Source organism: Macaca nemestrina, chromosome 7 (genome assembly GCF_043159975.1).
Source record: "Macaca nemestrina isolate mMacNem1 chromosome 7, mMacNem.hap1, whole genome shotgun sequence".
Classification (NCBI taxonomy): Eukaryota; Metazoa; Chordata; class Mammalia; order Primates; family Cercopithecidae; genus Macaca; species Macaca nemestrina.
In genome coordinates, this window is record NC_092131.1 from 38229853 (window position 1) to 38242252 (window position 12400).

The following is a 12400-nucleotide window of genomic DNA, read 5'->3' on the forward strand; positions in this document are numbered from 1 at the left end:
TTTGGCCTTTTATGTTTGTGAGTTATAACAGTGACTGATGAAGGACTGTGAAGATACATAAAAAATGTTACTCCTCAAGAGGGAATGAGGAACTGCCAGGAAGGGCCAAGCAACTGCAGAAGCCACAATGGCCTGGAAGAAAAGTCCATCATTGGGAATCCACGCAGGGCCAGCACCATCAGCCCCACCCTTCATGCTCCCGCCCCTAGACAACTTGTGGCTAAAGCACTAGACTGGAAAAGGAAACTGATAAAGGCAGGCAAGAAAATCCACTTCCTCTGTTTCTCCTCAGTGTGGTGCAGTGCTTCTCAATCCTAGCCGCACAGAAAAACTGAGAAGTTTTTTATAAAAAGTGAATGCCAGGGTTCCATTCCAAACCAAATAAATCAGAATGGGAATGGAGGCCCAAGTGTTGATACTTGTTTTTAAACTCCCCCAGGTGCCTCTATATTGCAGCCAGGACTGGGAACCAAGAGTACAGGATAGTGGCTCACAAACTTAAGTGTGCATCAAAATCACCTGGACAGCTTGTTAAACAATATCACTGGGCCTCACCCCTAGAACTTCTCATTTGGTTGATCCTAACAAGTTCCATGATCCTGATGCTGCTGGAACCACGCTTTGAGAACCACTGGTGTAGGCAAAATGACATGGCTTTGGAATTGAACAGATTTCAGTTTTTATGGGACAGAGTCTTACTCTGTCTCCCAGGCTGGAGCGCAGTGGTGCGATCTCGGCTCACTGCAAACTCTGCCTCATGGGTTCAATTGATTCTCCTGCCTCAGCCTCCTGAGTAGCTGGGACTACAGGTGCGTGCCACCACACCCAGCTAATTGTTTTGTATTTTTAGTACAGACAAGGTTTCGCCATGGTGGTCAAGCTGGTCTCGAACTCCTGACCTCAGGTGATCCGCCCACCCTGGCCTCCCCTAAGTGCTGGGATTACAGGCGTGAGCCACTGCGCCCAGCTTCAGTTCTGAGCTCTGCTGTCATCTAGAGGTATAACCCTGAGTGAATAACTTAACCTCTCTGAGCCTCAATTTCCTCATCTGCAATGTTCCTATGAGGATTAAGATAATGTATGCAAAGCAATAAGCACAACGCTAGGCACATCTAGGAGTTTAACACGTGGCAGGGTCCTCCCCACTCCCTGGACACACACAGACCCACAGAGTGGCAGGCCACCAGCAACCCTCCACCAAAGACTGGCCCCCACAGTGATGCTTGCACCTGCCTGTCCCACAGCAGCTCTGCCACTGGGCTCACCTGCTATGATGGAAAGACTTCAGCTTTGGCTGCAGCAGCACAAACAGCACCACGAGGAGGAGAATGAGCGCCACGGAGCTGGCAGTAGAAGCCACTATAGACAGCGTGGGGACCCCAAGTGATGTGTGGGTGTCTTTATCTATAAAAACAAGCCATCATCAGAAGGGTTTTGTACCCAAATACACAAAACAGCTGACGGGCCCCACAGCTGATCTTGTCAAATGCCTCCTGAATGAGGCAATATAGACATCCTATGGACAGGGTCATTTCAGGAATAACAGCTTACAATGACCTATATATACACAGTTCTCCTGGAAAAGGACCATTTCCCTATCCTGTTTCCTGAATAAAAATTCCCTTCACTTCCAATCTTTGAGGTCCATCTGATACATAAACTCACTTAACACTAGAGATTTTACCTTTATAAACCACTTTGATCCCATCCTCAAAAGCAAGTTTGTAAACATGGACCATTTAACTGGGCACATCCTTCCACCATCTTAAATTCTACCTATGTTCTCCCCAAGTGGCAGGATTAGTTTACAGAAACTGGGCTGTAATAAAACCTTGTCTTAAGATCCACAGCTTTAATTGTAACTCTCAGGTTGGTTCCCACCCACTTGTGTGGGGTGTCGTGGGTTAAACATGCTCTGGTCTTGAAGCCTGAGTGGGAAGCACAAAGATGGGCATGTGGCACACTTTCCTGCAGTTGGCTTTTCCTGTCATGCAAGACAGGAGGAAGCAGGAAGGGTGGGAAGTCTTTTGTCCAGCTGGTCTGTAGCTCCATTCAAGGAAAAATGAAATCGAAGAGACACTAGAGAAGGTATTAGCATTGTGCTCACTGTGAGAGCAGAACATGGCCAAGGATCACCAGCACTTGGTCAGGCGAACGAGATCTGGAACATCAAAGGGGCTTTACGGAGCACGGCAGATGGCTCAATGAAATGCAATAGGACATGCACCAGCAACCTCAAGTATCTTCCATAAAGACATGAAGACCCAAGAAAGGGAGGCTGCAGAGCATCAAACGGGGCTGGGCTGCACCACAGCAAAGGGTGCTCTGGAGGAAGCATGCATTGTGTCCTGTGAGTTAACAGAAAGCAGAACCCCAGCAGCATCCCTTTTCCAACTGCCAGACTGACCCTCGTTGAGACGGCAGCTAATCTCCATGGCTGGTTTCCACTCGCCATTCTTACACGTCAGGTATTTGTAATCGCCCTTCAACATGTAGCCTTCAGCACACAGGTATTCGATGACACTGCCCGCTGTCAGGGGGTCTCTGCAGGGCCGGGGGTGGCAGATGTAGCCACCATTCTCTGGCTCCGGTGGTAGGGGGCACACTGCAAAGACAGGGAGAGCGCAGGGGTACAGTGGTGAGGTATACAGTAGGAGTCTGCTCTCAGTGACACAGCTCTGAAGGCCTCCACAGGAAACACAAGAGGAGCAAAGAACCCTTTCCTTGGAGGAGTTGTTAACCAAACCCTGGAAACTCAGGCTGCCACTGACAAGAGGGGAAGTACACTGGCAACAGGGGAAGTGTGGCTGCTTGCAACATTTCCCCTCCCTCCCCACCATGCCTTAAGAGAATTCCATCCATAAATTAACAGCCGACTCTATAAAGTCTTGAACCTATAGAGATCTAGACATAATATGTTTTAATAAAGCCTGTATTATGTAATAAAGCTTGTAACACACACAATAAATCAGAGTGAAAGGAGGTAAAATGTTGGCCTTGTTTCCACTATCAATGTCAGAAAAGACTCCATTATATAATAAAAACATGCACTCTTGGCCTGAGAGGGGATTTCTGATGGATTCCCTGGGAGGCTTCCCAAACCCCCTGTGCATCTTCCATTCTCTGACTATAGTAGTCAATGGCACCACCTGTCTTTATCCCGTAATAAATCCCACATTTTTCACTGATATACAGGACTGCCTAGTTTCAAAAGCACCTTCACCTCCTATCTTATTTGTCCTGACAACTCTGTGAGACAGCTATCATTACTCTCCTTTGAAGATGAAGACACTGAGGGCCACAAAAGTTAAGTGACTTTTAGCCAAGCTTATAGCAGGGTAAATATCAGGCTTGGGGTCACATTCAAATCTTTTGATCCTAAACTTCTGCTCTTTCCACTAGCAGACACTGCTTCTACCCCATGAGGGGCACGGCCTTTAAGGGGTATGGGTGTCAAGGTTACCTCCCCTTTGCCCTCTTGAAACTGGTTAGGGAGATGGCAGGCAGTGCCCAGGTGTGGTGGGAACGCTGACAAGTTGCAGGAATGGTAAGTCAGAGGATCTGGAAGGTCTGAGTGACCCTGAGGAGGAAAAGGACAGCCTCTGATTCCACTCTGGACACACACTGCAAAACTGAAGTCCCCAGGTGGTGGACTGCTGGGCATTACCAGCCAAAACAGTAAAAGTGGGGGCACTAAAGAATCACTGTTTGGAATGTTGGGCGAGGTAGAATGGCCAGGCAACCATGAATGCACTAAAGACCAAAAGTTTTCTAAACGAAATTCAATTTTGCTGACGAATACCCTGCCCCCATCCTGAATATCACAAGGACATCTGTATGAGAATAAGAACGGTCGTTTTCTTTTTCTCATTTCCTCTAACAGGCCTGGAGTGACTGGGAGTCACACCGCAGTGCCTGACTGTCCAAGATAAGGCAGTTTCTCATCCATAAGATGGGCAGACCACACCACCCTGCGGCTGTGCGCTCACAGCCTCTCTCACCCATGCCACTTCTTTCCAATCTACAAATGGCTGTTAAGCAAGCTGATTGCCAGCCAGGTTGGGGAGCGGACACCAAATGAAAAAGAGATGATGGCTCCCTACCCTCAACTTGCTTATCACTTGAGATGGGGAGAAAAGACACTTTTTCTTTTCTTTTTTTAGGTGATGCCACTAAAAAAAATGCTATTAACAAAACAAAGCTGGGTAGGTGCCACAGGGATCCAGAGAAGTCTGGCAGCTTCTCTGAAACTAGGAGATGAGCCCCAGTAAGCTCCCCCGAGTCCCCTCTAAGAACCCAACTTGTCCCTATTCTACTCCACCACCAGGGTCTTGAACAGGAGGAAGACAAACACAAACACTCCTTCTGGTGCTCTTTAACTTTGGCTAAGTAGTTCAGAGCACTGGCCAGCTAGATTTCCAAAGAAACCTCCGCAAACTGCTTTAGCCTTTACGCTTTCCCTCTTTTGTTCAGGGCAGCAGGCCTGCCACAGATCTCCCTGACTTACTCCCTGGCTCTCCCTGGACTGTGTCTAATTGGTTCATTTCCTCGGCATAATTAATGCTGAGCACCCCAGGGCAGCTCCTGAAAGCAGGCAGGACCCACGCACAAGTCCAATGTGCTGGGAAGGATAGTCTCAGGGGAAGAGCTGCTGATTCTAAAGCCACTCCTGCTTCGCTGGGTATCTCTTTCCATAAAGTGCACATCTCCACAGAATCTTTGAGTGGGACCCTGGAGGTCACCTAGCACTCATGATAAGTCAAAAAAAAAAAAAAAAAAAAAAAAAAAGTGAGGCCTGCAAAGAAGTGACTTGCAATTCAGTTTCATTTCAATTCAACTAATACTTACTGATTCTGAGTAGGGGGTCACTGTGCTATGCTCTGAAAAAGGATAAAAATATAAGCACCTCAGGTCCTTCTTGCCAAATAGGGATATGACCATTAAGTGCACACATATATTTAAAAAATCATTCTCTTTATGGTTTCTGGTTTCAGGACATTTTCTCTACTCTGAGGTTATAAACATACTCTCCAGTATTTTCTTGTAATGTTTTAGGGATCAGGTTTTTGTTATTTAAAATACTTATACAAAAAAACAAAACAAAACAAAAAACAAAAACCAAAAACCAAAACAAAACAAAGAAAACAGACTCATGGGAAACATACACGGTATAAAATTCAAAGAGTACACAGTGAAAAGCAAGCCTTTCTCCTGTCCCCTGGTCACTTGGTTCCTCTCTTCAAAGGCACTGCACCAGTTTCTACCACATTCTTCCAAAGATACTCTATATACAAATTTATTCTAACACATGTCAAATAATGTGATTTGTGCCACAAGAGACGAAGTTCAAAGCAGGAATAGGGGAGCCTAGAAAAGAATTTCCGAGGAAGGAGCATTTCAGATGGGGCTTCACTTCATCAGGAAGGGAGCTGATAGTTTGAAGTAAATGCACTGAAGTGGGAAAATGTAGGTTAAGTTCAGAGAACAGCAAGTAGCCCAGTTTGGCTGGGTTGAATAATTTTTTAAAAGTCCAAAAAAATAACATGAAGAGTGATGAAATCATCTTGTAGAGGACCTTCCTTGCAAAAGGAGATATTTATAATTATAGTCAAAGAAAAGGGGAAGCCACTGAAGGTTCTTGAGAAGGGTAGCATTATAAGAAAAGCAAATTTATAATTTGATGTACTAGAGGTAAGAGAGACCCCTTAGATTATGTCAACATTATAGCAATCCTAGTATTGATACAGGAGCTAGAAAGAAATTATTTAGGCAGATAGCGAGGGCAAAAGAGTCCTCAGCAAGGTTTCCCTTTTAAGGAAAAGCAGCCTCAAAATCATTTCTTTTCTAACAAAGAGCAGCCTGAAAAATCGAGCTGCATAGATAAGCAAGCTGGAAGCTTGCACAGGTGAATGCCAGCAGCTGTGCCAATAGAAAAGGGCTACCTGGAAGCCAGGTATGTTCAACGTGGAAGCTCCATCTTCCCTTTTCTTTGTCACCACGTGTACAGTAAGGACCAGGCAACATGGTGCCCACCAGGTAGAGAACTTATCTGCATAACAAAAGATTAGGGTGGGACAGCCAGCTATTCTACAACTATGCAAATGGCACACCTGGTCCAACCAATCTTTCTTCCCCTATGTAAATGGTCTCCTCAAGTTCATCTATAAAACCTTCTTCATTTTACTGCAGAAGTGGCAATCCATTTTCTCTGGGATCCCTCTCTATGCAGAGAGCTCTTCTCTTTCTTTTGCTTATAAAACTTCCACTTTTTTTTTTTTTTTTGAGACGGAGTCTCGCTCTGTAGCCCAGGCTGGAGTGCAGTGGCCGGATCTCAGCTCACTGCAAGCTCCGCCTCCCGGGTTCACGCCATTCTCCGGCCTCAGCCTCCTGAGTAGCTGGGACTACAGGCGCTGCCACCTCACCCGGCTATTTTTTGTATTTCTTAGTAGAGACGGGGTTTCACCGTGTTAGCCAGGATGGTCTCGATCTCCTGACCTCGTGATCCGCCCATCTCGGCCTCCCAAAGTGCTGGGATTACAGGCTTGAGCCACCGCGCCCGGCCTAAAACTTCCACTCTTAACCTCACTCTGGTGTGTCTGCATCCTAATTTTCCATGGCTGTGGGGCAATGAACCTCAGGTTCAGACAACACCACTTCAGTATGGCAAAATAAACTGAGTACAAAAATTCTTTTATGCCCATCTATGAAGGTCATAGAAAAGAAATAAGTTGAAGTATGTCATAAGATGCTGCTCCAGGTTCAAAGAAGAAATAAGGAGACCTAAGAAGAAAGGGTCCCCCCAAAAAAAGGGCAAGTCATTTTAAGACACTAACATGTGAAAAGGCCGGGTACAGTGGTTCACAACTACAATCCCAGCGCTTTGGGAGGTCAAGGTGGGCAGATCACTTGAAGTCAGGAGTTCGAGACCAGCCTGGTCAATATGGTGAATCCCCATCTCTACTAAAAATACAAAAATTAGCCAGGTGTGGTGATGCACACCTCTAGACTCAGCTACTCAGGAGACTGAGGCACAAGAATTGCTTGAACCCATGAGGCAGAGGTTGCAGTGAGCCGAGATTATACCACTGCACTCCAGCCTAGGCGATAGAGTGAGACTCTGTTTAAAAAAAAAAAAAAAAAAAAAAAGAAAGAAAAGAAAAGAAAAGAAAAAAGAAAGAAAGAAAAGAAAAAAGAGAAGAAAAGAAAAGAAAAAGAACACGTGAAAAAATACGATCCTCTTGACCAAGAGCAGAGTCCTGGCCAACGGCAGGTGTTGAAGAGGACCCTCTCAGTGATGCCTGGGAAGAACACTAAAAAAAAAGCAAAACTCACATGGCAAAGAAATTGCCCAAAGGCTTCCAGAAGCCACAGTCTAGGCAAGAAACTGTCTTGATCTGTGCACCAGGATCATTCTCTGACAATTCCAGGTCCGCAGAAGGAAGCTCCATACTTAACTCTGGGAAGGCAATGAACTCAACTGATGTGGCAGTGTCACATAATTTTAAAAAGAAAAGGAGAAAGCCAGACAATTTTACAGGGGGGAAAAAAAAATCAATGAATTATCTTTAGCTTCCTCTGCTTTCCATTCTGTCCCACAGCCACTTAGGCTTTCAGTGAGCACAGGGAGTGCACACGGTAGGCATTCAGTCAAAGTCCACCCTGGTAACAATTCAGATGAGACGCAAAATGATCTAGTTGATACTTCCATCACCTCCATTGCCTCAGCCTGACACCCTCAGCAGAAACTAAGTGCTGAGGACCCTCACCAGCCCTTTTAAAGGTTCCCTGCTTTTGTTGGTTTTGCAGGCCAGCCTTTCAGAAGGAGGAGGCAAATTAAAACAAAACAAATTTTTACAACATTCCAAAACAAGCAAAGCAAAATAACCTCCAAGAAAGGCCCCCAAGGTCAAAGCACTCAATTTAACAAACAGAACAAAATGGGGTCAAAGCATTCAATTTAACAAACAGAACAAATACTTGAGCTCCTACGAAACAAGGTGTGGAAAGTAGGGAATATAAAGATCAGTGTGACATGCGTGCAGCCTCAAAGGGATTGGGGTTGAGTTGGGGAAGGTTACATTTAAATTATCTAGAGTGCATTTTTTGTTTGTCTGTGATGAGTCTGGCCCTGTTGCCCAGGCTGGAGTGCAGTGCCGATCTGGGCTCACTGCAAGATCTGGGCTCACCGCCTCATGGGTTCAAGCAATTCTCCTGCTTCGGCCTCCTGAGTAGTTGGAACTACAGGCATGTGCCACCACACCCGGTTAACTTTTGTATTTTCGGTAGAGACAGGGTTTCACCATGTTGACCAGGCTGGTCTCGAACTCCTGACCTCAAGTGATCTGCCTGCCTCGGCCTCCCAAAGTATTGAGATTACAGGCGTGAGCCACTGCACCCAGCCCCTTTACTTTCCTAATCAACTTGTTTTCACTTTACTCTATGGACTTCCCTAAATCATTTCTTGTGTGAGATCCAAGAATCCTCTCTTGGGGTCTGGATCTGGACCTCTTTCTGGTAACATAACCATGCCCCGCCAAAAGCCTACGACCTAGAGAAGACAGACATGGTCACAGCCAACTCTACCCTAAACCAATGAAATGTAAGTGTTAAATGTGACACAAGATGCTCAAATATGAGCTTTTCTAATAGCCTGGGGTGTCTTTCTGGCCAGATGATCATTCATCTGCACCCAGGAAGGTTAAGAGCCTGAGGCAAATAAGAAAAAGTAGAAACTGAGGAGGAAGGAATGGAAGGAAATCATAAACCTAGCACAAAGCTGTTCAAAAGAAATATAACATGGCTACAGATGTAATTTAAAATGTTCTAGTAGCCAATTAGGCACATAAATGGAAACAGGTGAAATTAATCTTAATATTTTATTTAACCCAACATATGAAAAAATACATGACTGATTACATCTCAACATGTAGTCAACATAAAAATTCACTAATGAGGCCGGGCGCGGTGGCTCAAGCCTGTAATCCCAGCACTTTGGGAGGCCGAGACGGGCGGATCACGAGGTCGGGAGATCGAGACCATCCTGGCTAACATGGTGAAACCCCGTCTCTACTAAAAAAATACAAAAAACTAGCCGGGCGAGGTGGCGGGCGCCTGTAGTCCCAGCTGCTGGGGAGGCTGAGGCAGGAGAATGGCGGGAACCCGGGAGGTGGAGCTTGCAGTGAGCTGAGATCCGGCCACTGCACTCCAGCCTGGGCGGCAGAGCGAGACTCCGTCTCAAAAAAAAATAAATAAATAAATAAAAATTCACTAATGAGATACTTTATATTCTTTTTCTCATAGTAGTCTGTACACTTATATAAGAGGCATCTGAATGAAAGCGACTCCATCTTGAATAGGGGCTGGGTAAAATGAGGCTGAGACCCACTGGGCTGCATTCCCAAGAGGTTAGGCATTCTAAATCACAGGATGAGACACAAGATACAGGTCACAAAGACCACACCGATAAAACAGGTTGGGCAGAGAAGTTGACCAAAATCCATCAAAACCAAGATGGTGATGAAAGTGACCTCCGGTGTCCTCACTGCTCATTATATGCTAATTATAATGCAGTAGCATGCTAAAAGACACTCCCCCACCATAGCCATGACAGTTTACAAATGCCATGGCAACACAGGAAGTTATCCTATACGGTCTGAAAAGGGGAGGAACCCTCGGTTCCAGGAATTCCCACCCCTTTCCTGGAAAACTAACGCATAATCCACCCCTTGTTTAGCATATAATCAAGAAATAACCACAAATATACTCAGTCGAGCAGTCCATGCCACACTGCTCTGTCTGTACAGTAGCCATTCTTTCATTCCTTTACTTTCTTCATAAACTTGCTTTCACTTTACTCTGTGGACTCGCCCTGAATTCTTTCTTGTGGGAGATCCAAGGACCCTCTCTTGGGGTCTGAATCTGGACCCCTTTCCGGTTACACTTATAGCACATCTCAACTCAGACTAAACACATTTCAAGTTCTCAGTCACCACATGCGGCTGCCTAGTAGTGGCTATCGTAGTGGACAGCAGAGTCTCAGTGAAGGAGTCCTTGGCCAACAGTCAAGAGGATAGGTCTGGGGATCTGAAAACAGTGGAAAAGGTTCAGAACCACACCACAGGGCATGAAATGTGAGGCTGAAGATGTGGAAAGGAGGAGGCATTTAGCACTGAGGGTCTCTTTTTTTTTTTTTTTTTTTTTTTTTGAGACGGAGTCTCACTCTGTCACCCAGGCTGGAGTGCAGTGGCACAATCTTGGCTCACTGTAAGCTCTGCCTCCCGGGTTCACACCATTCTCCTGCCTCAGCCTCCTGGAGGGTCTCTTAAAGTTTAGAAAAGCACTGTTTATGTGCTTATTCTCAAAACCCTTTCTTATATATAAAGGTTATATTTCTACTTCTAATCTTCAATGGTTTGTAGAAGCAAAGAGATCCAGAGAAAAAGCAAGGTCAATACAGAGAACAAAGGTGTTTAAATGTATACTTTTGTTTGTATGGGACATAAGATAAGGAAAACAGTAATTCTTGCGAACAGATAGTTTATTACCTATGCCAAGTACTCTTCTGAGTTCTCTCTCTACATGAAGCAGGTACTATATTTTCTCTGCTTTACAGATAAGGACAATAAGGCTTAACTGAGTTGAGTGATCTGCCTCAAGCCACACATTTGTAATTGGCAGGGCTGGATTCACCAGGAACTCTGGCTTCTAAGCTGCAAGCCTGGCCACTAAGTTAAGCAGGGCCTGCTGAGGGGTGCAGGGCATCAGGAAACCTGCCAGGTTCTGTTCTGTGGCTCATTTCCCCCTTTGATGTGCTCAGCCTGCAGCTTTGGAGACATCCAGCTACTGTATACAGCATAAAAAAGAAAGTTATACCCTAGTTTGAACAGTCTTTTTCTAAGGGAAGGTGATTCCCCTAAAGAAAGCCTCCCAGGCAAGTTGGAATTGGAGCATTCCAGACAAATACAAAGAAGAAAAAACAAGTGATCACATCTGATACGGTCAAAAGGTTTCTTCTGAAGCCTCCTAATAATAACAGCTCGCGTTCACTGACTATAGGCCAGGCACTATCTGAGCACTTTACATGTGCAACTCATTTAAGCCTCACAAAAAACCCTCTAGAAACATAACACTGCATTACACAGATAAGCAAATTGAGCCAGGGGTTGAGATACTTGCTCAATTTCACCCAGCAGGTGGGTGGCACAGTTAGGATTTGAACCCCAGAAGGCTGTATTCCCACTCCACAGCACTGGGCAGTATCAGAGGGTCTCAGAGCCAGGCTTCTGCCACACCCATAATCTGTCAAGGAGTCAGACAGCACAGTCCAGTGACAAGGACAATCTAGGTACTGCCCATAGACTCTGGGCCTCAGTTTCAATCCACGAAGGCCCTGAACCAGATCACCTCTGAGATCTCTTCTGACATTTACAAATGTGTCTCAAGTTGGCGGGCCTCACTACCTCCCCAAGGTTCCTTCACAAAAGTCCCGCAACCACTGTGGTTTTGGATACTGCACAAGGTGTTAGGGGCTAGAGATCATCCTGTCCATGCAGAAACTCCTGCATCGGGACAGATTCCTGCTGTGGATTTGTGGTGAGAGCCGGAAAACAGGCAGGAGTCCCATTACTTAAGAGATACCTGGAGCTGCTCTGGTCCATGGCTCTGCCCAGCCTTCTGGCTTCCTGACCCCTGCAAATAGTGAAGTCTAAAACAGGCTGCAGTGAGAGGGAAGTGAGATGGTTTCTCATGCCATTTGCAACCTTCCTCTCCTATGAGACAAATCTTCCCAGCAGTCAGACAGGAAGCCTATTGTCCAGCCAGGATCCCTTTTCTCATGAGAACTTCCCACTCACTGGGGGAGAGCCAGCCTGCAGTAGCTCAAGCCTTTTTCAGGGTGTGGTACCAGAGCTGGGGTGGGAGAACACAGGGAGAAACCACCCATGGCTCAGGCTACCTCCTGTGGCTCTTCCCGGGCCCCCACCACTGCCTTCCTAAAAGAGGCTCAGCCTAAGCCCTCCTCGGAAGATCAGCAACCGACAGGTGGGACAAGCCTCGGACCTGTCCATCTTGTTTCAGGTCTGGGCCCCTCAGTTCCTCCCTGTCACCTGGAGTTTTCATGTTTGAGGCACAGGTTCAATAAAAGAAAGTGCTTTTGGCACCTAAGCCTCTGAAGTCCTTAGTCATTCAGTAAAAAGCACTGTTTCTCTCCCAGCCTAGAAACCCTGACCTGAAAGCACATGCAGTCAGCTGGAATCCCACCCATCTCCAAGGTTCCAAGGCCACCTTCCCAGGCATGGCCAGAGAGAAACAACGAGTAGCACAGGGTGGAGCTTATCAGCTTGGGCTGAGACTTACATTGCCTGGGGTTGCACACGGCTCCAACAGTTACCCACTGGGTAGT

At 46.1% G+C, this 12400-nt stretch overlaps 1 protein-coding gene across 1 annotated transcript in view; it reads right to left on the minus strand.

Moving 5' to 3' along the window:
* Nucleotides 1–12400, minus strand: part of LOC105472903 (sushi domain containing 6) — a 104371-nt gene that overhangs the window by 8960 nt on the left and 83011 nt on the right. Inside the window, exons 3-4 of the mRNA XM_011726484.3 lie at nucleotides 2408–2605; nucleotides 1266–1404 (exon numbers count right to left, since the gene is read on the minus strand). Coding sequence (XP_011724786.1) covers nucleotides 1266–1404; nucleotides 2408–2605 — 337 coding nt within the window. The remainder of the gene's footprint in view (nucleotides 1–1265; nucleotides 1405–2407; nucleotides 2606–12400) is intronic.